This window comes from Prionailurus viverrinus, chromosome D3, assembly GCF_022837055.1.
Source record: "Prionailurus viverrinus isolate Anna chromosome D3, UM_Priviv_1.0, whole genome shotgun sequence".
Lineage (NCBI taxonomy): Eukaryota > Metazoa > Chordata > Mammalia > Carnivora > Felidae > Prionailurus > Prionailurus viverrinus.
In genome coordinates, this window is record NC_062572.1 from 725,755 (window position 1) to 752,797 (window position 27,043).

The 27,043-nt window shown below is 50.9% G+C and overlaps 1 protein-coding gene across 2 annotated transcripts; it reads left to right on the top strand.

The window, feature by feature from the left end:
* The first annotated feature begins 430 nt into the window (after positions 1–430).
* On the top strand, positions 431–26,281 carry ANKLE2 (ankyrin repeat and LEM domain containing 2). 2 transcript variants are annotated; one of them, XM_047828100.1, is made up of 13 exons: positions 431–577; positions 7,697–8,170; positions 10,354–10,560; positions 11,684–11,877; positions 11,958–12,146; positions 14,641–14,763; positions 17,126–17,192; positions 18,734–18,906; positions 20,584–20,690; positions 21,542–21,726; positions 22,122–22,767; positions 24,079–24,210; positions 24,573–26,281. In XM_047828100.1, exons 2-13 carry the CDS (start codon positions 7,708–7,710, stop codon positions 24,775–24,777), a joined length of 2,691 nt encoding a protein of 896 aa, XP_047684056.1. In that variant the 5' UTR covers positions 431–577; positions 7,697–7,707; the 3' UTR covers positions 24,778–26,281. The 2 variants fall into 2 exon arrangements, with proteins under 2 accessions (XP_047684056.1, XP_047684055.1); XM_047828099.1 differs by lacking the exon at positions 431–577 and adding an exon at positions 1,382–1,602.
* The last annotated feature ends 762 nt before the right edge of the window (positions 26,282–27,043 follow it).

Below are 27,043 nucleotides of genomic sequence, written 5' to 3' on the forward strand. Positions count from 1 at the left end.
TGGTGCCCAATCCACTTAAATTTGCTTTTACCAAAGATGTCAATTGTATTTCTTCAGGGTTTTAACATTTTAAAAAAAAGTCTGAGTTACAAGGGCGAATGGGTGGCTCAGTCCTTAAGCATCGAACTCTTCGATTTCGGCGGGAGCCCCACGTTGGCCTTTGCTGGTAGCTCGGAGCCGGCTTGAGATTCTCTCTCGCTGTCTCTCTGCCCCTCCCCTGCTTGCGTGCACTCTCCCTCTCAAAAAATAAACTTCTAAATGTTACAGAAGAGTCACCCTTTTCATCGTACACGTCGGAGAGTTCTGACAGGCTTGACAAGCATAACGCTTCCATCAGCCCCTACGGCCCTTCCCCCACCCCCGCCACTTTATAGTCCACCCCTCCCCCCGCAGCCACCCCTGCTCGGCTCCAAGCCCCTCTGCGCCAACGTGGAAGGAATGGGAGCACGCAGCCTGGAGCCCGACTAGACTACAGCGGCGGGCACCTGCTCCTCGGGGAAGCCCTCCGCGCCCCAGGACTGGGGCCGGGAGGAAACAGATTCACTCAGGCCACGGGAATACAACGCCGGCCGGCCAGGTAAGGCCGGCTTCACGGGCGGCAGGAAGCAGTTCTCCCGCGCACACGCGGCAGCTGCCCGGTCGCCTGCTTTGTCTGGCGCGGAGAACGTGGTTCTCTAAAAGCCCAGGCGGTCACCAATGCCGTTTCAAAGCGGGTCCGGGAGAACAAAATGCCGACTCCGGCCTGGAGAAGCCGGGTCGCTCCGATCCCGCGAGCAGCCCCGTTCCCACTGGGGCCGCGCGGAGCTAGCGCGCTCGCGGGGGCACCGCCGGCCAACGCCCAGGCCCCGGCTCGCCCCCGCCCTGGCTCGCGCGCCGGACCTCAGGCCGCCCCCGGGGTCTCCAGGACCCGCCCCCGGCCGCCCCCGGCCCCCGGCGCTCAGATCCCACCGCCCCCTCCGCCCCCGGACCTCCGCCCGCCTCCCGGGCCCCCCTCGGCCCCCTGCCCCGCCCCTCCGCCCGTCCCACGAGCCCCCGCCCTCTCGCCCTCCCCTGTCCCCAGCCGGTCCCGGGATTCCCCCTTTCGCGGGCGCCGCCGCCGAGGACGCCGCTCGCCTCAGGACCCCGCGACCCGAGCTGCCCGCGCCACTGCCTGACGGCGCCGCACCCAGGGGTGGTCGGTGCGGAGCCGGGATTTCACGCGGGGGCCGCGGCCTCGCTCCCTTGCCGGGCTACGGGGCGCGGCGGGCGAGCGCCCCGGCCCCCGCGTGCAGTCCCGGCTCCGCACCGACCACCCCTGGGTGCGGCGCCGTCAGGCAGTGGCGCGGGCAGCTCGGGTCGCGGGGTCCTGAGGCGGGCGGCCTCCTCGGCGGCGGCGGCGGCGGCGACCGGGCGGCGGCGGCGGCCGGGCGGCGGCGATGCTGTGGACGCGGCTGGCGGCGGCCGAGTGGGCGGCGCTGGTGTGGGAGCTGCTGGGGGCGTCCGTGCTGCTCATCGCGGTGCGCTGGCTGGTGCGGCGGCTGGATAAGCGGCCGCAGGGCCTGGGCCGGAGCGGGCCTCCAGCCCCGCCGCCCGGCGCGGCCGCGAACTCGGCCCTAGACCCAGGTGAGGCCTGGGCCTGAGCGCCACCCCCCCTCCCCGCGCCCCGCTCGCTGGCCCGGGTCCCCTCCCCTCGCCCGGCCCGGGTCCCCTCAGCTTGGTGGCCTGGGTCCCCTCAGCTTGGTGGCCTGGGCCTCCTCCCCTCGCCCGGCCCGGGTCCCCTCCTCTCGCCCGGCCTGGGTCCCTTTCACTCCTCAGGCCTGTGTCCTCTCCCCTCGCCCGGCCCAGGTCCCCTCGGCTTGGTGGCCTGGGTCCCCTCCCCTCGCCCGGCCCGGGTCCCCTCAGCTTGGTGGCCTGGGGTGTCCCCTCCCCTCGCCCGGCCCGGTCCCCTCAGCTTGGTGGCCTGGGTCCCCTCCCCTCGCCCGGCCCGGGTCCCCTCGGCTTGGTGGCCTGGGGTGTCCCCTCCCCTCGCCCGGCCCGGTCCCCTCAGCTTGGTGGCCTGGGTCCCCTCCCCTCGCCCGGCCCGGGTCCCCTCGGCTTGGTGGCCTGGGGTGTCCCCTCCCCTCGCCCGGCCCGGTCCCCTCAGCTTGGTGGCCTGGGTCCCCTCCCCTCGCCCGGCCCGGGTCCCCTCGGCTTGGTGGCCTGTGTCCCCTCCCCCCGCCCGGCCCGGGTCCCCACCCCTCCCAGGGCCTCGACTCTGTCCCGGGGCAGGGCTCTGCCCCCTCCCCTGGCGGGCCCGAGTCTGGTGTTTTGTGTTTCGGGCGAAGGCCTGGAGTAAGTCCCGGAGGCTTCATGCGCGCACGATAGGGAAGCGGGGAGCCGCGGGAGTGGCGCCCCTGTCTGCGGGCAGTCTTCATCTGCTTGGCTCCCTCGTTTGGCCGAGTTCTTCTCCAGGCCCTGCGGTCTCCTCTCCCTCGCGGCCTCGCTCTGCCGTGCCACAGTGGTGGGCTTCCCAGACCGTGTGCGCCTGCAGGCGTTAGGGACCCTGCTTCTTCATACTGAGTTCACCCTCTCGCCAGAAAGTCGGGTTTCTTTTTGGAGAATCAGCGGCCGTTCCTTAAGTACTCTGATAGGAGGATGGCGTTTAATTAGCAGAAAGGAAAGTTAATGACCGCGTCTCGGGACCTCGGGGCTAACCGTCAGGGTCCGTACGGATGGCTTCCTTCTGGTGTCCTGGCCCTGCAGCTGAGCAGACAGGCCCCAGGAAGGCCCGCCGGTGGTTGAGAGCACGCGGCTGGGAGGCTGAGAGGCTGGGGCCGGCTGGGATTGTAGGCCTGCTGACACCCGGTCCGCTTCCCCTCCGTCCTTGGGCTGCTTCCCTTTCCTCGCCTCCTGGAGAGAGTTTTAGCCGGTATGTTGAGAAAATAGCACGCTGATTTGTCCGGTCACACCGCCAGCCCTCTGCCAAGTAGCCACACGACGCCGAGACTGCACACCGCCTGCGTGCTGAAGCTAGATGATGTGTGGGGCCACGAGGTCAGGGTTGGGAGCGCCCCCCCCCCTTTTTTTTTTAAGATTATTTATTTGTTTTTGAGAGAGAGAGGTACTTGTATTCTCTCACGAGCAGGTGAAGGGCAGAGAGAGGGGGGAGAGAGAATCCCAAGCAGGCCCCATACTGTCCATGCAGAGCCCGACACGGGGCTGGATCCCAGCAGCCCGTTAGATCATGACCTGAGCCAAAATCAACAGTTGGACGCTCAACCGACTGAGCCACCCAGGTGTCACTGAAGTCATTTTTTAGGCTTATAAAAAATTACAAAACTAGTATGAAGCAAATGTATGTGCGAAAAGGTGCTCAACGTCGCCAGCCGGTGGTGAAATACAGATTAAACCTCCAACGAGATACTGCACCTGTTAAAATGACTAAAATGAAAGGAGCCAGTACCGCAAGCTGCTGGTGGAAATGCTGAGAAACTGGGTCTCTCATTTACTGCTGGTGGAAATGTTACAGGGGCAGCCACTCTGAAATCAATTTGGCGGTTTCTCAAAAACGTAACTGTGCGCTGTATTTTTGGGCATTTATCCTAGAGACATGAAAACATTTTTACACAAAAACCCGTATGTGAATGCTTATAACTACTTGTAGTTTCCAAGAACTGGAAAAAGCCCAAATGTTTCTCGAGGGACAAAAGGGTAATAAGACTGGCATGTTCACACCACGGAATGCTGCTCAGCAGTGAGAAGGAAGGAGGTGGTGGTGTGTCTCAGGGGTGTCGTGCTAATTGAAAAAAGCCAAGGAGGTTTAGAGGGTGTGATTCCATTTATCAGAATGTTCTTGAAAGATTACGGTGGAAGAGAACAATTAGCGGTTGCCAGGGTCTGGGGACAGTGGAGGGGGTTGGGCGGGGGGGGGGGGGGCAGTTCTGTGATCATGACTTTATCCACGTGATGGGTGGTGGCGGAAGCACGTACAAAGAAGAGCAGAGTCGTGCCGACGCTGGTGAGGCTTAGCCGGTGTCACTTCCCTGATTTGGGTGCGGCACTGTCACCAGCGATGGGTCCCCAGGAACTTCCCATACTATTATTTGTGTTTATAGTTTTTTTCAAAATAAAAAGTTAAATCTATGCCATTCGTTTAGATTCCCTGATGTTAGTAGCTTACATAATCACTAGGAGTAGGACAGCCTGGGAGTGTTCATTCAGCTCGCAGACCTGACTGGGTTTCCTGTACCGTCATCTTTGTCTCTCTGTCAGTCAGGGTTTGGCCGATACTTTGGATTCCAGCCCGAGGGTCGAGGGTCGGCAAACCGCATCTTGGCAGCCAAATCCAGCCCCCACCTGCTTTTTCAGTCTTGCTGGATCTGTAGCTGTTCTTGAGTGTTCGAGAGACCTTCTCGCTCACAAGTCTCACCCTTAGTCTGTGGCCCTTTATGGATGTTTGCTGACCCCATTTCTAGCCTCCTTGCTTGTAACTCCCTTCTGTCAGTGAGGAACTGGACTCTCCTTAGCCATGGTGTATCCAGGTGCTTGCCGACCCCTCAGGCTGGTGTAAAGTAGCTTCAGGATCGTGGACCTGTGGAATGTAGAGTCACGGGGTTCGTTCACCACCACTCCTTGTGCTTCTCTTGTCCACTTGGAAGGTCTTTCTCCATCTTTTTGTTTATTTACTTTTTAGTATGTGACTCACAAATGTGTTTCTTTTATTCTTTTTTTTTTTTTTTTTTTAACATTTATTCATTTTTGAAAGACAGAGAGAGACAGAGCACAAGCAGGGGAGGGGCAGAGACAGAGGGAGACACAGAATCCAAAGCAGGCTCCAGGCTCTGAGCATCAGCACAGAGCCCGACACGGGGCTCAAACTCATGAACTGTGAGATCATGACCTGAGCCCAAGTCGGAAACTCAACCTACCGAGCCTCCCCAGGCACCCCCCAAAAACGTGTTTCCAAAAGTCAGAACATAAGAGCGATGTTCAGAGATGTTTCTCTCCCCTGTGCTGGCCCTCTGTCCATTCTTCCTGTCCAGTTTCCATACTCCACTCCTATTGGGAGTTTCTGCTTTATTCTTTATTTGGTACAGGTGAGCAGGTATTCGTATACTGTATTACCGTGTGTATTAAACAGTGTATTAAAGCACTGGTTTTTATTCAGATTGACTTTCTAACATATTACATGCGCTACAAAATAATAAGCCTGTGTAACCTAATAATTAAAATAGTTGTGAATAATTTGTCAGTGTCAAACCTAGCAGCACGGACTTTACATGTATTTTTTACCTCACTCTTATGTAGCCTGAGGGGTAGAACTGTTATTATATCCATTTTATAGATGAGGAAACTGAGGCTTAGAGTTTACATAACTTGTCCGAGGTCACACAGTTTGCCGTGATGTGATGGAATTGTTCTGTTTAGGGCTTGCTTGGTTGCAAGGACAAACTAGCCCAGATCAGAAGGGTGGCTTTAGAGCAGAGACACAGGAATGGCATGAAGACTGCACTTTTCTAGGAATGGGTGTGGCCTCTGTTTATTTGGAGCGTCTGCCCCAGTTATCCCAACCCCTTGCATGTGACTTTGACCTACTTTGTGACCTTCACATCAGTTTCCCATCACTGAGCCACCTCTGTTGCTCTTATATCGAGGTTTGTAGGGAATCACCTGGGTACCCCCCCCCACAGGTGGAGTGGTCAGTAGGCCCTCCCCTTGAAGTTCTGTGGCAGATTTGGGGTCTGTGCGGTACACTCATTGTTTAAAAGGCCAGTATCCCCTTTGCCAATAAGTAATAGCCAGTTTTGAAATCTTGGAGTTGGGTGGGGAGAGATGGTATTAAAAGTTAAAAACAAACAAACAAACAATTTAATGTTTATTTATTTTTGAGAGAGAGAGCATCCAAAGCACGCTCCAAGCTGTCAGCACAGAGCCCGACACGGGGCTTGAACCCACGAGTTGTGAGGTCATGACCTGAGCTGAAGTCAGATGCTCAACCAGCTGAGCCACCCAGGTGCCCTGGCATGAAAAGTTTTTTAAAAAAGAAATTCACAGAGAAGATGGGGTAATATAAGAACTCTTTGCTTATAGCTATCATCCAGCTACAATGGGTATTAATATTTTGTGAATCTTTTTTATCTCTCACTGCCTCCCTCCTTTGCTCTCCTGCTAGAATAATTTATTTTTTAATTTTTATGTATTTTTTATTGATTTATTCTGAGAGAGAGAGAGAGAGAGCAGGTGCACAAGCAGGGAAGGGGCAGAGAGAGGGTGAGACAGAATCCCAAGCAGGCTCCACACCATCAGAGCTTGATGCAGGGCCTGAACTTACAAACTGTGAGATCATGACCTGAGCCAAGGTCAAGATTGGATGCTTAGCCGACCGTGCCCCCCCCCACGGGTCCCCCTGCTAGAGTGTTTTCAAGTCAATCCTGGATGTCCCATCACTTCATTTGTAAACACCTCCTAAAACCCTCTACTCCTTGGTTTCATTTTGTATCAGTGTGTGCATTTCTCTTCATCTCCTCTAGGGGTTTCTCTCATTTTACTGTCAGGTTCCACTTTAGGCTCACTGTCTTTGTGTTTGTTCCTTGTTATTCCTGGTTTATTATTGGCATTAGAGCCAGCATGTATGTGCTTGTGACTCCCACAACCAATTTTTCCCACTCTGAACTTCTAAATCGAAACACCTGATCGGTAGGCATTAAGATGTTTTTGATGCTCAGTGCGTAAGTCTCCACCTCTTCTAGTTCTAGTATTCTCTGCCTTGGGTCAGGTCACTCATAGGCACCTGGACCAGAAATCTGAGTGTCATCCTAGGCTGCCTGCAGGCCCACACACCCCTCCCCATGGCCTCTGATCCATCCGTCCTTCACACCTCCAGTTTTTCTCACCTAAGTGCTTGTTTCCAGCCCCATTACAACGCTAGTCTGTACCCCAATATTTCTTCCTTCTCCCCGATTCTTGCTGACCACACTTAAACCTGCGACCTGCTCTTTCTCTGAAGGTGTGGATTAGAGCTCCTGCTCTAATTCAGATGCACTCGCTGAGTGGCTGTGTCACTCGAACAAGTGACTGAGTGTCTCTGTGATCCAGATTCTTCATCTGTAAAGTGGGGTGAACAGTGGTGAGACCTGCCACACAGAGAAATCATGCTGGTTAAATACTTTGTGTAGTGCGCTTACACCGGAGCCAGGCACATGGAAAGCCCCTCCCCCCCCCAAACCTTAAACATTAACTACCTAATATTAGCAAAGTGACTGCCAGAGCCATCTCTGTGGCTCCTCTGGTTAAATCTTTGTATAATTTCCTTTACTTATGGAATGAAGTGCACATGTATCTATAGGATGCATCTCTAGAGTTGTATTTTTGACGGATATTGTTCACATGCCCTCCTTGGGTTTGTTCTAGATTATACTCTAAGTAGCACCAAATGATGTGCCAGTGTGAGTACCTACTTAGAAAGTTAGTGTGATTGTGGCACGTAGTAGTATCAGGTTCTAAGATTCTTATCCAAATAAACCAGAAATTGCTTATCTAAATTTGGTTAGATTATGATCGATTGGGAAACAGTTTCAGAAAGCTCTCATAGGAGGCTCATAGACTACCAAAAATATGGACAAACACTGGCTTGAAATGAAACTGAAGCCAGCATTTTTGCCACTTGTGTTTTTTGTTTTGTTGCTCGTAAGAAAACAATGTACTTCTCACCATCAGATTAATTCTTGTCTTGGCCTAGGTGAGAGGACAATGGACGCTATCTTGGCTCGATTGAAACTCCTGAATCCAGATGACCTTAGAGAAGAAATTGTGAAAGCTGGATTGAAATGTGGACCCATTACATCAACCACAAGGTTCATTTTTGAGAAAAAATTGGCTCAGGCTCTACTAGAGCATGGAAGAACACTGCCTTCACAGCCTCCTGGCCACGACATGTCAGGAGCCACAACCATAAGCCAGGACGCACAGAGAAATTGGAAGTCGGCTGTAGGGAGCCAACCTGAGCAGGTTGGCTTGTCTGAGGACAGAGATTTTGGTTACAGCGTGGGCCTGAATCCTCCAGAGGAAGATGTCGTGATGTCTAAGACCTGCTCTCTGTCCTTCGGTGCTGCCACTGGGGTCAACGGTCACAAAGCCATGGTGACGGCCTCTGCAGGGCCGCCTCTGTACTATGGGGTATGCCCGGCGTACGAGGACATCCCTGCAAGAAATGGTAATGTGACAGGCACCTGGTGTTTCTCACATGGGGTGGATGGACAGCAGGGGAAGGTGATTTTGAAAATCACAAACTACAGAGAAGAATTAGGCCCCATAATTGCATTGCCCCAAATGAACCATCGTCACCATTTTTATATAGAATTCTGCTGAATTATTTGTAAATTTACATGTGAATTTTTATAAAGAAAATTGGATTCTGTGAGACATGCTTCACTTGCAAGTAGTTTTTGGCTGGCTACCATTTCTTGATTAATCTTCTTCCTCCTTTTTTTTTATTCAATATAAGCTGAACCCCTTTTATGTTAATGTAAATGGCTAATGCAGCTGTAAGTAATTTTCAACATCAAAGAATTGCAATTTTATTTTATTTTTTTTAATTTTTTTTTTTTAACGTTTATTTATTTTTGACAGACAGAGCATGAACAGGGGAGGGTCAGAGAGAGAGGGAGACACAGAATCTGAAACAGGCTCCAGGCTCTGAGCTGTCAGCACAGAGCCTGACACGGGGCTCGAACTCACGGACCATGAGATCGTGACCTGAGCCGAAGTCGGACGCTGAACCGACTGAGCCACCCAGGCGCCCAAGAATTGCAATTTTAAACAAGACTAGAGTAGGTAGCATTGGAAAGAATTAATGAAAGCCTGATATTGATTAGAATGTCAGAAATCCGGACTATCACTATTGTGATATCATTTGGGGTGGCACCCCAAAATAGGAGATTAGACACATTATGTACCATGAGTAGAACTGAATGTTTATTTTGAGAGAGCACGCGCGAGCAGGGGAGGGGCAGAGAGGGGGGGACAGAGGATCTGAAGTGGGCTCTGCTGACGGCCGACAGGCCACTGTGGGCCAACTCACGAACCTTGAGTTCATGACCTGAGCCAAAGTCAGACGCTTGACTGACTGAGCCACCTAGGAACCATGAGATCATGACCTGAGCCAGAGTCAAGAGTCGGATGCTCGACCAACTAACTGAGCCACCCAGACACCCCAAAAGGTGTGCATTTTCCTTTGAAAGCCACTGCCCTCCAGAAGCTGTTAGTACTCACTGTGTTTGAGAGAGTAACTTTTCCAGTCTGTCTACAGTATTGAATGCAAGGTTTTATATCTGTAAAAAGGGAAGTCTTGTTTCCGTTCTGTCAGCCAAACTCCAGGTTATTGAACTTTCCTTTTTATGTTTTAAGGGAAACCTCTGTCTTCTAGGTCAGTTACTTTTTATATGGTTTTAATTTATTATTAATTGTATGAATCTGTTGGTCATATCTACTGACCGTTTTTACTGGGCAACAGACATTACGATTCTTCTCTTATATTGGTTAAAATTTTTTTCTCCCCATTAAAAAAATTTTTTTTCTTCCCATTTGTATTTTATGTATTTTTGAGAGTTTCAAGCAAGCTTGATTGTGATAGTTCGCCTACAGAACTTTAATATTCTTATGTAATAGGAACTTTTCCTTTATGTATTCTGGGTTTCTTGGTACACTTAGAAAGGCATTCCCCACCCAAAATTATGTTTAAAATTCTCTTGCAATAGTCATAATTTTTAACTTGCTTTTTTTGTTATTTTTATTTATAACATTAATCCAGGAGTTTTATTTTTCAGTATGAAATCATATCCTTAGATACGGTAAAGTTACACATGTGTATAGCATACACATTATTTACATTCACGTCCATGCATATGATCAGTCTTATTAACTGTGTTGTTTTGACTAGCTAAGGCCCTTTTTCTCAAGAATGACTTGGCTCAGGTCATGATTTCACGGTTTGTGAGCTCAAGCCCCACATCGGGCTCTGTGCTGACAGCTGTCAGCACAGGGCCCCCTTCAGATCTTCTGTCTCTCTCTCTGCCCCTCACCTGTGCATGTATGCATCTCTGTGTCTCTCAAAAAGAAGTCAACATTTTTTTAAAATGGCTTTAAGATTAAAAACCTGAAATACTGGGGCACCTGGCTGGCTCAGTTGGAGGAGCGTGCGACTCTTGATCTTGGGGTCGTGAGTTCAGGCCCCACATTAGGTGTAGAGATTACTTAAAAATAAAACCTTTAAGAAACAAATCTGAAATACTAATGTGAAAGAAATCAGACAGCTGGTAATGGTTATTATGAAACTCGGGGCCTTCGGGTGTGAGCCAGTTACTTCTCTGTGATTTCCCTGTTACTTTTCCTACACAGAAAGGATTCATGTTTATGAAGATAAAAAGGAAGCACTGCAAGCCGTCCGAATGATCAAAGGGTCTCGATTTAAAGCTTTTTCAAGTAGAGAAGATGCTGAGAAATTTGCTAGAGGACTTTGTGGTTATTTCCCTTCTCCCAGCAAAGCCTCTTCAGCACTTTCTCCTGTGAAAACAGCACCACTCATGAGCAGTGGTGGGCTGAAAGGTGAGTTATACAGCAGTCCGCTTCTGGGACTGCTGTCAGGGTTACCCCTGGTGGTTTCTGGGCCCTCTTTCTTGATGTGTTGTGACTGGTTTTCTCCTCCTTTGAGAGAAGTCCAGTTTGCCAGGAAGTAGAGAGCTGAGGCCTAGGCCACGGAGTAGCCGAAGGAGAGTGGGTCGGCCACCTGGTCTGGGAAGGACTAGGGACGCTGAGGGTAGAGGCAGCGGGGCACTGAGTGGGCCCTGAACCTGACAAGGCCACTGTTGGCCCTTCCCTTCTGCTGCCCCTGTCTCCCTCTCTGCCTGCTGCCATGGGATCCTGGGGCTTTCTTAGATGCTGAGACCTGTCTCCTTCCCGCCTGCTGCCACACCTACTTCTAGGACGGTGGTGCCTGCTTTGGCACACATAGTCCTGCGGACAGAGCTGGCCTGTGGGGGGATTCCTGCAGCCTGGAATCCCACCACACCTGCTCCAGCTCTGAACAGGGGTCTCGTGAGAGGCCTTTTCGGTAGGCCTTGTGCAGAACCCCAGCAGCCTTTGACCGTGGCCCACGCTCCGCCTTGCCCCCTCCTGGAGCCCGCAGCTGTCCTGCTTCCTAGGCCGGCTGGGGCTCCCGGGGAAGGCACCCTCTCCTTATGGACATACAGCCTTCAGTCGAAAGCTCCGCCAGCCTGTTTTCCTCTGCTTCCTTCCTCTGCTCACACAGGTGCTTCGTAGATGAAGCCACAGTGATTTCTAATACTTAGAGGTTTCCCTCTTTGCAGTCGGTGAAAATACTCAGATTGTTTTCAGACATTCTCGGGTGTTGTAATTAAAACGACAAATAGTCTTGGCTCACTCTGCCTTCGTGGGCGTGCTCCATGCACGTGGAGGTTCCTGTGTGCGTGCGGTGGTGTGCCCTCACCCTCCTCGCAGCCTTTTCTAGCTGCAGGCCACTCAGGCCCTTTTGCACTTGGACTCCTGCTGTGGTGGCACGTTTGTGCCCCGCTGTTGGCTAGCGCACTCCCAACTAGGTGGTGATGAGCTCGTGTGGGGGCGATTTCTGCGGCCTCAGCGTAGCACACAGTGGGTGATGAGAAAATGTTGGTGAAGTTAAACATTCTTAAATCCTTTCTCTTGATGACAGATGGTTTGTACCCACCTGAGTCTGAAACTGTAAACAAAGAGCGAGCCAACAGTTACAAAACCCCCCGTACTCAAGATCTCACTGCCAAACTTCGAAAGGCTGTGGAGAAGGGAGAAGACGACACCTTTTCCGATCTCACCTGGAGTAACCCCCGGTATCTGATTGGTTCGGGGGACAATCCCACCATTGTGCAGGTAAGCCTGCTTCTGGCACCGTTAGCCTCGGAAGACTGTGCTTGGCAGAAACGAAGCTCACATCTACAGTCTTCTTTCAGGAAGGATGTCGGTACAATGTTATGCACGTTGCTGCCAAAGAGAATCAGGCTTCTATCTGCCAGCTGACCCTAGAGACTCTGGAAAACCCCGAGTTTATGCGACTCATGTACCCGGATGATGACCAGAACATGCTGCAGCAGCGCATCTATTACATCGTCGACCTATACCTAAACACGCCTGACAAAGTGGTGAGTGCTCCTAGGAGAGGTCATGTCAGCCTGGCAGCAAGCTTGGTGTCCCCGTGTGCATTTCCCCACATCGCCATGCACGTGGATGGTGGGACAGGAGACGCGCGTTCATTGCGCTCAGCTGCCTTCGAATTAGGGGCGGGGATGGGATCTGTTCGCACATAGGAGATCTGCCGCCCCAGGCGGGGTGTACGTGGGTCTCACCTGTGGCCAGAGTTGCTGCAGGAACACGTCCCTCCTGGCCTTTGTCCGGGGAGACCTGAGCTGGGCTTTGATGAGAGGCTGAGCCAACGCCAAAACCTAGAGAGAAAAGAAAGTAAGAGGTTGTGGTGCCTTTTATTCGAGGGTTCTGTGTGGTTTTTTTTTTCCCCCACTTAATATGAGGAATCTTTCCTGTGGAGGTAAAAATCTCAAAGGTTTGGTTTTTAATGGTGCATAAAGCTTATGTAAGAATTGTTAAAACAGAAGAATTTTACATAGTTTTGTAAGGCAGAACCCAGTGATAGCTTAGAGCCAAGACTTGTGAGCCCTGAGCAAGCCCGGGAGTTGGGAAAGTTGTGGTTGGCAGGAGAGGGAATGACAGAAGCGTGCGGAAGGTGTCATGACTCACTGTTTCATGACACATACTGAATGGGACACATCAAACTCCACGGTCGCAGAGCAAGGGTAACCTTTAAATTAACAAGAGAGAAAAGAGGGAGTGAAGACACATTTGGCCAATCTGGCACAATTCTAGAAGGAGGTATGGGAGAAAGCGATGATTATACATATGGAAGCATTACTGATTGTAAAAGAAGACAGAAGGAGCACAGAGTTCTGTGCTTTAGACTCAATAAGGAAGGATTCCTGACTTGGTTATTGCAATCAGGAAGTGTGACTTGAAAGGTAAAGCAGAGAAGCGTGTGCCCTACAGAAAATACAGTATTTACAGAAAATATGCATATGTACATCCACAAGGAACGCTTAATAAATTCTTGAAATTAGATGTTATAGGCTATCTTTGAGCAGAACTCACTAAGAGTAGGAATCAAAGTATTAGACACAAGTACCTGGCTTGGCAGAGCCCAGTGTCGGTGAGAAGCACCCAGAGCCTGCTGTCTGGGCAGGAGAAGCGGTTCCCGGCAGGAATGCGGGCAGAGGCGGGAGTCACGTTTGCAGAGCTCGGAACAGGTTAGAGACGGATGTTCTGTGGTGCCAGGGAGAGGGGTGGCCAGAAGGACGCGGGCTGTTAGGTGCCGAGTGGAAACACTCACCCCTGCTGTGCCGTGATCGGTGTCCCCCCGCCTCTGCAGGCCTGGCACAGGAGGTCAGGCTATGAATGGATCTCGGGCCCAGAGCAGGAGTGTCCCCAGGACAGCATGAATTGAGAAAGTGCTAATGCAGAGAATGCACTAGAGCAGATCTAGGAAAGGCCGGCCTATTTTGATAAATGAAGCTATACTGGAACATGAGCCTGGTCGTTCTTTCTGTGTCATCGTGGCCTCAGACAGCCATAGAGCAGGGTGGCTGCCCTTGGCTGAGGCAGCTTGCCAACCTGGACGAGCGGGCAGGGTGCGGTCAGCACTGCTACAGGCAGACACCCAGACCTCTCCGGGTTCGTGTGGGCAGTCGTGTGGGATGGTGAGGTGGTCCTGGAGGGTGTGGAACAGGGAGTGGGTGCCTCCTGGAGGATATTTGTTCCCACGGGATCACTTGGATCACCTCTGGGGGATGCACAAGGTGGCGGTGTGTGAGTGCAAGTGGCAAGGCCCACGAGGAGTCTCGGAAGCCTGTGCAAGAGGCTAAGGGGAGGCCGGCACGTGGGGGACTTGCGAGCCGGGACATGCCATCCTTGGTAGTCACAGGTGGACCGTGGCATTGAGTTCCTGGCCCTGGTCGATGGGAGTGGGTTCTGTTTCGGATGTGCGGCATTTGAGCCTGTGGCCGTTGCAAGTGAGGGTGCCTGGTTGAGGCGGGCTCCACAGCTCTTGGGCTCAGGGACGCTGTTAGTCGAAGGCCTGCTGATCTGTAGGCCTCAGTGGAAAGTATCCGGGGAGTGTTGGGAAGCGTCCTGAGGTCAGGAGCAGAGAGTCTCATTTACTGTGGTGTTGGCCGCCAGAGAGGGTTGAGGGCAGACCAGGTTCACAGACTTTGTTTTATTCTGGGTATTGCATCCATCTGTGTACCTCACCTTTTGAGCATTGATCAAAGGACTTTGTACTGGGCCCTGAATTGTTAAAGATGCAGTTTACTGAGCGGTAGTTATGCCCCAGCTCACTTGTCAGCTCCGTCTGGGCCTGGGCACCTGTTAAGTGGGGTGCTGGGCTGGCCTCAAGCTCTGGCTTCAAGTGAGGGTAAGTGTTAACATGCCAATTATTTCTCAGTTATAAAAACAATGTCTTTCTATGGTCTTTTGTTTTTGAGCGTTTTTTGTTCTGCTAAATACCTATTTTTATCTTAAAGCAACTTTATGAGACAAACATAAATAAATATTCTTCCTCTGCACCTCTCACAGGGCTATGACACACCATTGCATTTTGCTTGTAAGTTTGGGAATGCAGACGTGGTCAATGTGCTTTCTTCACACCCTTTGATTGTAAAAAACCCAAGGAATAAATATGATAAAACTCCTGAAGATGTAAGTATTTATTTTTGGTTTTAAGTTTATTTATTTACGTTTTTGAGAGAGCATCTGCATGTGTGTGCACATGCACATGAGTGGGGGAGGGTCAGAGAGTGAGGGAATCCCAAGCAGGTTCCTCACTGTCTGCCCAGAGCCCGATGTGGGGTTCCATCTCACAAACTGTGAGATCATGATCTGAGCCGAAACCAAGAGTTGGACACTTAACCAACTGAACCATCCAGATGCGTCTGTAAGTATCTACTAAATTGCTGTTACTATATAGTACTAGATATGAAAATACACAAAGTTAGAGTCACTGTGAAGTCACAGTAACTGTTTGAACATGTTTGCGTCACAGGCACATCTTAGGACCATGATTACTGAGTAACAGGCATAGCTCCTGGCTTTCATCAAGTTTCCTCTGTGCGTACCTCAGTTGACCAGGGAACTAGAGAACAGAGGAGGTGATGGTGTTGGTCGTTTGGGTGATGATGATGTTGCTGATGGTAATGAGAAGGTGGTGAGGATGACAGTGGAGAGGTGGTGATAACGAGGGAAATGGTGGTGATGGTGGGGATGATGGTGATGTTGGTGCTGGTGGTGGTGGTGATAATGGAGATGGGGATGACGGCGATGATGATGATGGTGGTGATGGCGGTGATGATGATAAGGCTGGGGATGATGGTGCTAGTGGTGCTGGTAATGGTGATGACAGTGATGATGGTGGTGAGGTTGGTGATGGCAGAGATGAGGATGATGGTACTGAAAGCTGACGTGTTTAGCTCATGATGTACCAGCCGCCGTCCTAAGCCCCTCCCAGATATTCTCACCTGACCTATACAAGCCTTGTTAGGATTGATATTGGCCGTTGAGCAAAATGTGCCTTAGAGAGGGCAGAAGTGAGGTGGGGAGGGAGGTGGACCTGACGGAAACTGAAAGAAGCGTGATTTGTACTGTGCATCGGAGCTGTTGGCAAGCTGACCTGGGTCAGCCAGCCCTTGAGATGGAATCTGTAAGGATCTTAATCTGGTAGCAGATGCCACCTGTGTAGTTGCTATGGTTACGAAGATGGTGCCCATTTTCTATAGAAACTAGAATACATGTAAACAAAAAATTTTTCATTCTATAACTCAGAAAATGACTATTATTTTTCACATGTATGTCTGACTCAACTGTTTGTGTGCATAGGTATGTATATTTATTCAATATAAGATGGTCTTTGGTAACTGCTATTCTTTTTAAATTAAAAAAAAAAATTTTAATCCTTGTTTATTTTTGAGAAAGAGAGAGACAGAGACAGAACATGAGTGTGGGAGGGGCAGAGAGAGAGGGAGACACAGAATATCAAGCAGGCTCCAAGCTCTGAGCTGTCAACACAGAGCCCGACACGGGACTTGAACCCACGAACCGTGAGATTGTGACCTGACCCGAAGTTGGACACTTCATGGACTGAGCCACTCAGGCGCCCCAGTAACTGGTATTCTTTAAAGCATTTGCCTTTCGGGGCACCTGGGTGGCTCAGTTGGTTGAGCATCCGACCTCGGCTCAGGTACATGATCTCACAGTTCGTGGGTTCGAGTCCCGCGTCGGGCTCTGTGCTGACAGCTCGGAGCCTGGACCCTGCTTTGGATTCTGTGTCTCCCTCTCTCTCTGCCCCTCCCCTGTTCATGCTCTGTCTCAAGAATAAAAAATAAACAGTAAAAAAAAAAAAAAAAAAAAAAAAAAAGCATTTGCCTTTCCTCACAATCAGTTACACATTTTAAAAAATAGTTGCACTACTTACAGAGTAGAGTTTAGTTTGTTTTTTTCACAGGCTGGCAGGAGATGTTAATTTTGTAGTTCCTTCCTTATTTTAAGGTTATTGTGGTTTTTTATTATTTCTAGTAAAAATGTTCTTGGAACATCCTGCAATTCTTTAAGGAAGAAAGTTGATTCCTAGAATAGCAAGAATAAAACACCGTATTCTCGTTAAATAGGAACTGTTTTAACCCATCCAAACAAGAGCAACAAACAGGCCCCCAGGCATTGGAGCTCATAGAACTAAAAATTACAAGTGTCTCTGCCTGTGTTTGCCTAACTGAACATGCCTTTCCTTGAGGAAAACTAGAAAGTGTAGGGTAACACGAAGAAAGAAAATCAGTTCACTCCCAGGGTTTGTTTTTCTTGTCCTGACCCCTTTAGCTTTTATAGAACGTTTTGGGAGAAAATTGTACTGTTCAACATGGGTTTTTTGGTTGTGAGTTTGATGAAATATTTACCATTAGGACACTATCCTTTTTTTGTTAACCTTAAAACTTGCTTTTATAAAATTATTTTAATGATAAAATGTGACAAATTAAGATTTAAAGTGTTCACATACTGTGTCTTTTTAAAATAGGTCATTTGTGAAAGAAGCAAAAATAAGTCTGTGGAGCTGAAGGAGCGGATCAGAGAGTACTTAAAGGGTAAGGGGGACCCTGGCCGGCGTCGTGGGGAGTGGATCCTCTCTCAGGGTGACAGCCTGAGGGTCGTCTTCTGCTTCCTGAACCCCCAGCTCAATGCCATCTTGTTGTCCTGTCATCCCTCCTTTGAAGCCTGAGCTTTTCCGAGAGACGCGGGTTGTCTGTCCTTTGACTATTACTCGTGGCTTCACCCCGTCATCCCTGCCCGTGTCTCGTGCAGCAGGACCCTCTCTGGTCCCTGCTACCTGGGCACGGCCTGCAAGTTGGCAGAGCAGAGAGTGGGAGGGGCCCTTCCTGGAGGACTTGGGTCTGGGGTGTCAGTGGCTCCCCATCAGCCCTTTCCTGTGCCGCCTGCTGCACCCGGCCCTGCCGCTCCTGTAGCTACAGCTAGGACTGTCCTCACCTGGCTCCCAGAGGCAGCCCTGCTCCCGCCCTGGCCCAGCCCTCGGCGTTCTAGGCTGATGCTTGAATTTGCGTGAGCCACGGGGGCAGCCCTTCCTGATCAGGGCTGTGGGGGCCCTTCCCCGCCTTCTGGGCCTGCCTTTTATGGTGAAGAGCTTTAGAAGCGTGAAGATGGCCGGTTTCAGAAAGGGGTTGTTGCCGGTGGCTTCCTCTGGGCTGTTTCCAGTGTGTTCTGAAGGTGGAGGCACAGGTGCCTTTCCTTTCGTTTTCAGCTGGAAGTCTGGTGGCCCCATTTCCCGTCTTTCCTTCTCTCTTAGTTTGTTAGATCCGTTTAAAGCAAAGGTCAGCAGATGCCTGCCTGGCCTGCCACCTCCTTTGCAGATAAAGCTTTATTGGCACACCACAGCCACAGCTATCCTTCTGTATGTGGCGTCTGGACCCCTTCCTGCTACACCGTCCCAGGTGACATCATCACAGTCCACCATCGTTCTTTCCGCATTTCACGAGAGTGTCGCATGATGCCGGGTCTGTTCGGAGTTGTGTGTTCGATGATAGAAGATTGTATCGTAGGGGCGCCTGGGTGGCTAGTCAGTTGAGTGTTCAACTTCAGCTCAGGTCATGATCTTGTGGTTCGTGGGTTCGAGCCCCGCACCGGACTCTGTGCTGACAGCTCAGAGCCTGGAGCCTGCTTCGGATTCTGTGTTTTCCTCTCTCTCTCTCTGCCCTTCCCCCACTTGCATGTTTCTCTCTCAAAAATAAATAAACTTAAAAAAAATTTATTAAAAAAGAGAGTTAAAATCGAACTTTCTCTTTTTAACAATTCTCAGACTCCCATTATGCTAATGTTGTTCACACAGGCCCAGTCCTTTTAGTACCTGGGGGTGAGGAAGTCTGCTGCTGCCCTTCCTTCCTTCCCCTTATTTTCCTGGCAGAGGAACAATATGTGGCTGAGTGAGTCTGGCAAAAACTGGCCGCTTCCCCAGGTCTTTTGGCTCCAGAGCTTTTGCACCTTTTAGAGCTTTTGCAGCCTTTTTATCACTGAACAGCTTGCAAAACCCTGGTGTTTCTCAGACTGCCTGACACGGCATTGAGGTGAGGACCTGCCCAAGCAGATGCCTTTAGCCGGTGTCTCCTCCTCCCAGGCCACTACTACGTGCCACTCCTGAGAGCTGAGGACACGTCGTCTCCGGTGATCGGGGAGTTGTGGTCTTCAGACCAGATGACCGAGACCTCTCACGTCAGCCATGGTGGAGGCGGCCCCAGAGACCCTGTTCTGACCCTGCGAGCCTTTGCAGGGCCCCTCAGCCCATCCAAGGTGAGCTGCTGTGGAAGCTTCTGGAACCAGCTCCTGGCCATCCCCACCAGAAGTGCCGGGTGTTCCAGCTCTTGCTTTGTGTTTGGTGTTGAGACCAGGACTTATGGAATGGTAGTCAGTTGGTGACAAGGCTTGAGAACATCTGCTGGAGAAACCAGAACGTGTCTTAACCCTGTTCCTCACTCGCTAGCCAGAGCGGATGCGGTGGTGAGCCCATACGTGAGAGAAGTGAAGTTTACTTGGGCTGACCCTCCATGCTGTCATCACCTGGTGCTCCGGTCCTTGTCAGTGGCCCTTCTCACAGTACATGCTGGTCTAGCCCGGCTGTCTATTCCCATATTCCTGGATTTGTATTGTCACTAGGAAACTTGCATTTGCAAACTGTGCAGTTCACCTTCTGGGCCAAGGTATTTCATACACTGTGTGTCATTTTCCTCTCGTTAAAAATAATTTTAAAGGGGCGCCTGGCTGGCTTGGTCGGTTAAACGTCCACCTCTTCTTGATCTCAGCTTAGGTCTTGATCTCAGGGTTGTGAATTCAAGCCCCACATTGGGCTCCTTGCCGACAGTGCAGAGCCTGCTTGGGATTCTGTCTCTCTTCCTCTCTCTCTGTTCCTCCCTTGCTTGTTCTCTCTCAAAATAAATAAATAAACTTAATTTTTTTTTTTTTTTTTTTTTTTTTTTTTTAATAAAGGGGCACCTGGCTGGCTTGATGGGTGGAGCGTGAGACTCTTGATCTCAGGGTTATGAGTTCAAGCCCAACATTGGCAACGTTGAGTGTGGAGATTACTTAAAAATAAAATCTTTTTTTTTTTTTTAATGTTTATTTTTGAGAGAGAGGGAGACACAGAATCCGAAGCAGGCTCCAGACTCTAAGCTATCAATCAGCACAAAGCTCAGTGCAGGGCTTGAACCCATGAAATGCGAGATTGTGACCCAAGCTGAAGTCAGGTTAACAGACTGAACCACCCACATGCCCCTACTTAAAAATCAAATCTGAAAAAAAAACAAAAATCGCTTGACATGAAACCTACCATCTTAACGAAATGTAAAGATAAATCATTTCATTTATTTTTTAAAGTCTATTTCTTTTGAGGGAGAAAGTGCACGTGAGCAGGGGAGGAATAGAGAGAGAGGGAGAGACAATCCCAAGCAGGCTCCACACTGTCAGTGCAGAGCCCGACATGGGGCTCAAACCCAGGAGCCATGAGATCATGAGCTGAGCCAAAACCAAGAGTTGGATGCTTAACTGAGAGCCACCCAGGCGCTCCAAAAATAATAATAATTTTAAATAGTTATGTGCAGTTACAGAAGTGTCTCCAAAAACAGGTGTTATTAGTTAAGATTAGATTCATTTGTGTAAAAGAAGACTCTAGTTAAGAGTGACCTGAAAACATAAACATGCATTTACTCTTATGTGATGGGAAAGTGGTTTGAGGGTGGCAGCTCTCCAGTGTTGGCCTCGGGGTCCCCGCGGGAAGCTCCGACCCTCCCAGCCCAGCCTGGGCCCCTGGAAAGGAGCACGACCACGCCCCCTCGGAGACTTGCCTCTGTGTGAGCGCCGGCGTCAGGCTGCCAGACCAGAGGGGGAGGGAGGAGGGGCGCTGGGAGGTGCTCGCTGGTTCTGTTCGTTCACCTGTGACTTGGGTGAGCACCGCGCCATCCGGTTTCTCCTCAGGCAGAAGACTTCCGCAGGCTCTGGAAGACCCCACCTCGAGAGAAAGCGGGCTTCTTTCACAGTGTCAGGAAGACGGATCCAGAAAGAGGCGTAGAGAGAGTGGGAAGGTACTTGCCAGTGCAGTATGAAGCGACACGGAGCTGAGTAGCAGTGTCCTTTCATCCGCTGCGTGTGTCTGTGTTGAAACCAGTTAACAGCCTGCAAAATGTCATTCCTGGGAAGCGTTCACTGGGGGGACATAAAGCCTCTTTACTGAGGTGTGATCCCGCCGTGGCAGCCACTCTCCCGGCAAGATTGATGGGTAGCGTGCCTGGGTTCATGGTGTTTTGTGTGACGTGTCATACAGAGGGTGCCCTCTTGGCAGTAAAGGAGGAAATAAAACACAAGAAGAAGGTGTGGCTTGAAACTACTAGTAAAAAGTCCCAGAAAAGCATTTTTCCCACCATCAAGATGCTGAATACAGCGTCATCAAATAAGGCTACACTGAGTTGTTTCAAAGCCTTTTCTCAAAATATGTGCCCCCCCCCGCCTCCCTATGTATATGTATGTATATGTGTGTGTGTGTGTGTCTGTGTGTGTCTGTACACACACATATATAACGTGCCTAGTTTCAGGTTGACAACTTGAACCTCAAAAGAACTTCCAAACGTTTATTTATGTGCTCAGCCAAAACCAGGGTCGTTTGTGGTGCGAGTGGGGTGGTCAAGGCCTCCTTGCCGTGACTTTAATACATTCAGTGTAACAGTTCATGAGTGAAACCGCTCTCAGTCCTGGCCTGCTTTAGAAAATAAAAACTGCTATCTTAGCCCCAAATTTAGGATAAAAGTAAAAATCATAACCAGAAGTACAGGCATTACTTGGGCACTTTAGCACAAAGTGGCTCTTTTCTGTATAGTTGGTTCTGTGAGCGTTTTTTCCGACTGGTTTTCTAACTGATGGATGGTATCTCTTCCTGCAGGGAGCTGGCTCATGAGCTGGGGTATCCCTGGGTCGAGTACTGGGACTTTCTGGGCTGCTTTGTTGACTTGTCTTCCCAGGAGGGTCTGCAAAAACTAGAAGAATATCTCGCTCCCCAGGAAGTGCGCAACGATGCCCAAGAGTCGGGAGAAAACGAAGCCAGCCATCAGGATGCCTCTGTCTCTGGTAAGGACGCGCAGGCACATGTAGGTTCTCAGGACGTGGACGTGTCCAGTGGCTGCGGACCAGGAAGCATGTCCATGTGAACGAGCAGATGCCTGCTGCTCCGCCTGCCCCTTATGTCCTGGCGAGTCATGGGAGGTGCCAGCCACCGTCATGACCGCATGTGCCTGCCCTTGACTTCCTTCTCCTTTTCCTGCTTTTGGGGGCAGGGTGCTGGGCCTGGAGGCTGTGCTTTCTGTTTGGCTTTTCCCAGGCAGCTCACATCTGTCAGGGGCTGAGGAGGCGGCCTCGGCAAGAGGCTGATTTCTGGCTGGTCCCGGGGATTTGCAGCCGTGCTGCCTGACGTGTCGCAGACTGCGTCGCCCGCGCCTCTGCACAACTGCTCCTCTCCCTTGCAGGCCGTCGGAACTGCGGCAATTCCATCTCCGTGAGGGCTTTTCTGGATGAAGATGACGAATTGAGCTTGGAGGAGATTAAAAATCGGCAGAACACAGCTCGGAACAACACCCGGCCCACACTTGGCACTTTTGGGGACTTGGAGTGTGACATCCTTCCCTTGGAGCAGGAGACCGAACTCATAGAAGCCTCCACCCTGACCAGTGCCCACAGCAGCAAGAATGGATTTTGTAGCCCCCTAAGCGGAGGCCAGACTCTGGGGAGGAGGCGGCCAGAAGCCCCGCGTGGGGAGGAAGCCCTTCTCTCACCGGTACCGGGCCTGACTGTTGAGTTTGATAAACTAAATTTGCAAGATCTAGGAAGTAACTTTTCTAAGACCCCAAATAAAAATATGAAAACTGCAGACAGACGGAGCCCGACATCAAGAACGGATGCGGTGGAGGGGGACTTGTTAGAGCCGTCTGCTGCTGATGCTCTTACAAATGAGCAAATGAGGACAGAAAATGAAATGTCAGCCAGAATTGCTAAGATACGCCTGGGTCTTGACGCTCCTGGGCACGAGGCACAGCAGAGCTACAGTTCCCCATCCCCAGAGCCCTCAGGGGTCCCAGCTAGGAAGGAACCCATCCAGAGGCTCTTCCTTTTTGGGTATGAGTGGGTTGTGGGCGTGTGGGAGGCTGTGGGAGTAGACATGGGAACGGAACATGGCAGGAGGCCATGGGGGTAGACGTGGGAGCACTTGAGGTCATGGGGGTGGGGGTGGATGTGGGAACATGGCGGGAGGCGGTGAGGGTAGACGTGGGAGCATGTGGGAGGCTGCGGGGGTGGACATGGGAGCACATGGGGGTAGGGGTGGACCTGGGAGCATGTGGGAAGTCATGGGTGTGGGGGTGGACAGGGGAGGCTGTGGGAGTAGACATGGGAACATGGCAGGAGGCCGTGGGGGTAGACGTGGGAGTTCATGGGGATGGGGGTGGACGTGGGAGGCTGTGGGGTGGATGTGGGAACATGGTGGGAGGCCGTGGGGATAGACGTGGGAGCACGTGGGAGGCTGCGAGGGTGGACGTTGGAGCACATGGGGGGTCATGGGGGTGGCGTGGACGTCGGAGGCCATGGGATGGATGTGGGAACATGGTGGGAGGCCATGACGGTAGACGTGGGAGCACGTGGGAAGCTGCAGGGGTGGACGTGGGAGCACGTGGGAGGTCATGGGGGTGGGGGTGGATGTGGGAACATGGTGGGAGGCCGTGGGAAGCTGGGGGGTGGACCTGGAAGCATGTGGGAGGTCATGGGGGTGGGGGTGGATGTGGGAGACCATGGGGTGGACGTGGGAACATGGTGGGAGGCCATGAGGGTAGACGTGGGAGCACGTGGGAGGCTGCGGGGGTGGACGTGGGAGCACGTGGGAGCACATGGGGGTAGGGGTGAGGGTGGACGTGGGAGGCTGTGGGGTGGATGTGGGAGCACATGGCGCCATCCTAATTCTCCTGAAGCTTTTTTCTGCCCGCAACCTGGTTGGACGTGCACTCCTGGCTCCTATGTCTTTGATGAGTTTGTAGCTCTTGGTGCTTTTTGTGACCCTCCAAGTTGGCGGGAGACGCGTTTTCCTTTCCAGCTCAGCCTCCCGTCTTGCTGTACTTCTAGGGAAGCTGCGCTGAGAGCTTGGTGCGTTTTAGGAAGAGCATCCCGGGGAGTCTCAGCCTTCTGGTTGGTGACCTTCGGAGGTGGCAATGCTCAGAATTGCATTTTCAGTGGGATGGTGTGTCCTCTCTGCCACTGTGGCTTTTGTCCTCCACAGCCGAGCCCTGCAGTGGCAGCAACGGACCAGCTGCCCGTGCTTCCGTCCTGCTGCTCTGTTCCTGTGCCCAGCCCTCGAGTTCAGAACATCATGGTGTTGGAAGTCTGTGTTTCTAACTATGAGTATTTTTGTTTTTTCTTTCCTTTTTTTCTGCCTGGCAGAGAGGAGCCGTCCAAACTGGATCGGGACGTGTTGGCCGCTCTGGAGGGTACGGATGTGGACCCACAGCGGTACCCGGCTGTCCACAGGTGGAAGAGCGCTGTCCTATGCTTCTCCCCCTCAGACAGACAGAGGTCAGTGGGCCTGCAGGGTCACTGGTCTCTTATATGGGGGCTGTCGGTGGCCGCCTTCCAGAACGGTCTGGTTTTGAGTCAGTGTGTGTGCACGCAGTGGCTTATCTGGGACACTGGCAGATGGGTCGGCCACGCTGACATGTGGCTGCCTGCACAGACAGGGGGTCTGCAGTTGGGGAGAAAGGGACTGGGTGCTGCCAACAAGGTTGGGGCAGAGGATGGAAGCAGCCGGGGGTCTTGTTCAGGGCCACATGGGACTCGTGTGGAAGAGCTTGTGTGCTGTGAATCCACAGGCCTCGCAGGGCTGGGGCACGGGGCCCACGTCACCATCCATGCTGACAGACCTTTCTTGGTTTCCTCAGTTGGCCGAGCCCCGCGCTGAAAGGGAGGCTGGAGTGTTGGCAGCCGGATCTTGGTGGCCCCCACAGCTGCAGCCCAGGGAGAAGCCCCGGGAAGCCCGGCCCCACACCCCACTCCCCAGGCCTGGGCAGCCCTGGGCGCTATAGCCCCGCAGGCGGGGGCCGCCTCCGCAGGATGGCGCGCCTGGCCCAGCTCACGGCCTTGTAGGGCTGGTGCCAGCTGCTGGGCGTCTTTTATTCTGTGTTTGTAAAGAAAGAAGGGTAACGTGTTTATTGCTAAAATTCTACCAAAAAGAATATATTCTGATTAATTTATTCTCATTTTGAGAGTTAAAAGAATTTTAGAAAATGCACATTTTTTTTTGTATAAAATTTCGTTCTCTGGTGTTTTGGGAGAACTTGATGAAAGCAAACTCGGATACAGATTTTCTGAGAATTGTCACTTGTACCGACGCAGACTCGAGCTCACCGTCCCAGGCGGATGGCAGGTTGTGGGTGCCAGAGTTGGGGCGGCCAGATCGGCGGTGGCGCCCCTCGAATAGCTTCATTCACTTCAGTTCCGTTCTTAGAACAGATGAATTTTGTGTCGTCTTCCTTTTCTGGGAAGGAGTCTTGGACTTTCTAGTTCATGATAGAAAAATCTTTGTTTTGCCAGTGGATCCCAGTGGATTAGGCCAGTTGATAAAGGTGGCTGTCCGGCAGTAAACGAACCTTAAATAAGTCTTAGACTTGCAGCAATGTTTCTAATTTGGGTCATTACAAACATTGAACTAGGTTTTCTCTGGGAATAAATCCTCTAGTCTGTAGGAGTCCTAGGAACCGTCCGTAGCACTGGACAGGCCAGCAGCAGACCTAAGAAACCTGCACTTGCAGTTACTTTGTTTAGTTGCCAGAGTGATACCAATAAAATGATCTTTAAGTTGTTCTCTGGTTTTCAAACGTATTCCATATTTTCGAATTCATTTCCTTCTGATTTCCTGTGTAAAAGTGTCGTGTTTTAGTACAGAAACTAGAGGTTTATCTCTGAGTCCTGGTCAGTTACCGTAGTGCATTTATTTCAGCTTCCCCTTGGCCGTGACCTCTTGGGGGGTCTGCCTGGAGCGTGGGGGCCACCTTAGAACCACTGCCATGATTGACACCCAACCCACGGCCCCACGTTGAGGGCCGACCTTTCTCGGGTGTACGTGACCGCTCACACGCTGCTGGTGCTCTGTGAGCATGTCCAGTGTTATCCAAAATGCAAAGCTCTACCAATTTTTGCTAAATTCAGTGCCTTTTGTAAATTATTTTTTATTTTCCTGAAACTTGCTTTTTTGAGAATATACAGAGATACTAAGTAGGCATGAGGTTTTTTTTTGTTTTTTTTTTTTCTATGAAAACTGATTGGGAACTTGTGTTTAAAAAAAGTTTATTTCTTTCATGTGTTAATAAGAGACAGGTCAGGAATATTGGAATCTAGATTTAGATTTAAAAATTTTAAAGGTTGTTACATAGAGTGTGTAACACTGATGTGACAATCTAGATAAAACACAGAAAAATACATTCTATTCTAAAAGCCAATGGCGTTTATAAAAGGCATCTTTGTTCTCAAAAGAAATTAGAATACAGATAGCATATTCACAGTGGCAGTTTGTTTTCTATAAAACCTTACCGTACTGTCCTGTATGTTGTTGTAAATATCCAGATGGAAATTAAAAGTGTTTCTGTCCTAATTTTGCAGACTGTGGTTCTTGTTTTCTGAGGTTTTAGGTCGTCTATTTCCTCATTTGTTTATAGAAGGTGGCCCTGGCCTCAATGAATGCATTATCGTGTGTCTTAAGGTGATTTTGCATTGTTTTTTAAGCTACTTAATGAAATTATTATTAAAACCATGTGGTAATAATTCTAAGCTTTCAGAAAGACTGCTCTCACTGGTGTCTGGGCAAGTACCGTTTTTAGTAAAATCTTAAGCAGTGTTGTGATGAAACAGTACATTAATCTGATGGTGGTGAATTTGCTGTTTTTTGGCCCTTTTTGTTCCTAACATGGTTGTGAAAAACGTTGAGTTAAGCTAGCATAGATTTCATAATCGCCCTTGGAAATGAAACCGGTCTCATGATGTTAACAAATGGAGTGTAAGTTTTTCAGAAGAGGTGTTGGGGACCACTCAGTGGTGCTATGGCACCGGCTGACACACGAGGGACACAGGAAAGCCCCCGCCATCGTCGCCTGGGGGAAAACCAGAGCCAGGCTGTTCTAGAATGAGTGCCCACCACACGTGGCAGGTGTTAGTTTGCAACCCTCTTGGTAGTTTCCGGGAGAAATGTGTAACTGGCCCCCGTACGGGGGGCAGAGAGAAACTAAGAAAGAGGCCGGCCACTCCAGGTGTAACAAGCCAAAGAACTTCTGTAGGAGGCCTGTCTCGGGTGGGAGGATGAAACGGATCCCTGCACCCACCCTCCAGAAGTTTCTGTGGAAGCCTCAGCGGTTCACTC

What these genes read in the sequence shown, in the direction of transcription:
- ANKLE2 (XM_047828099.1), top strand. Translation starts at nt 1,416, where the DNA reads ATGCTGTGGACGCGGCTGGCGGCGGCCGAGTGGGCGGCGCTGGTGTGG. An exon ending in GAGCAGTGGTGGGCTGAAAG is followed by an intron (nt 10,561 to 11,683) that starts GTGAGTTATACA and finishes TCTTGATGACAG; the next exon opens with ATGGTTTGTACCCACCTGAG. An exon ending in TAAACACGCCTGACAAAGTG is followed by an intron (nt 12,147 to 14,640) that starts GTGAGTGCTCCT and finishes CACCTCTCACAG; the next exon opens with GGCTATGACACACCATTGCA.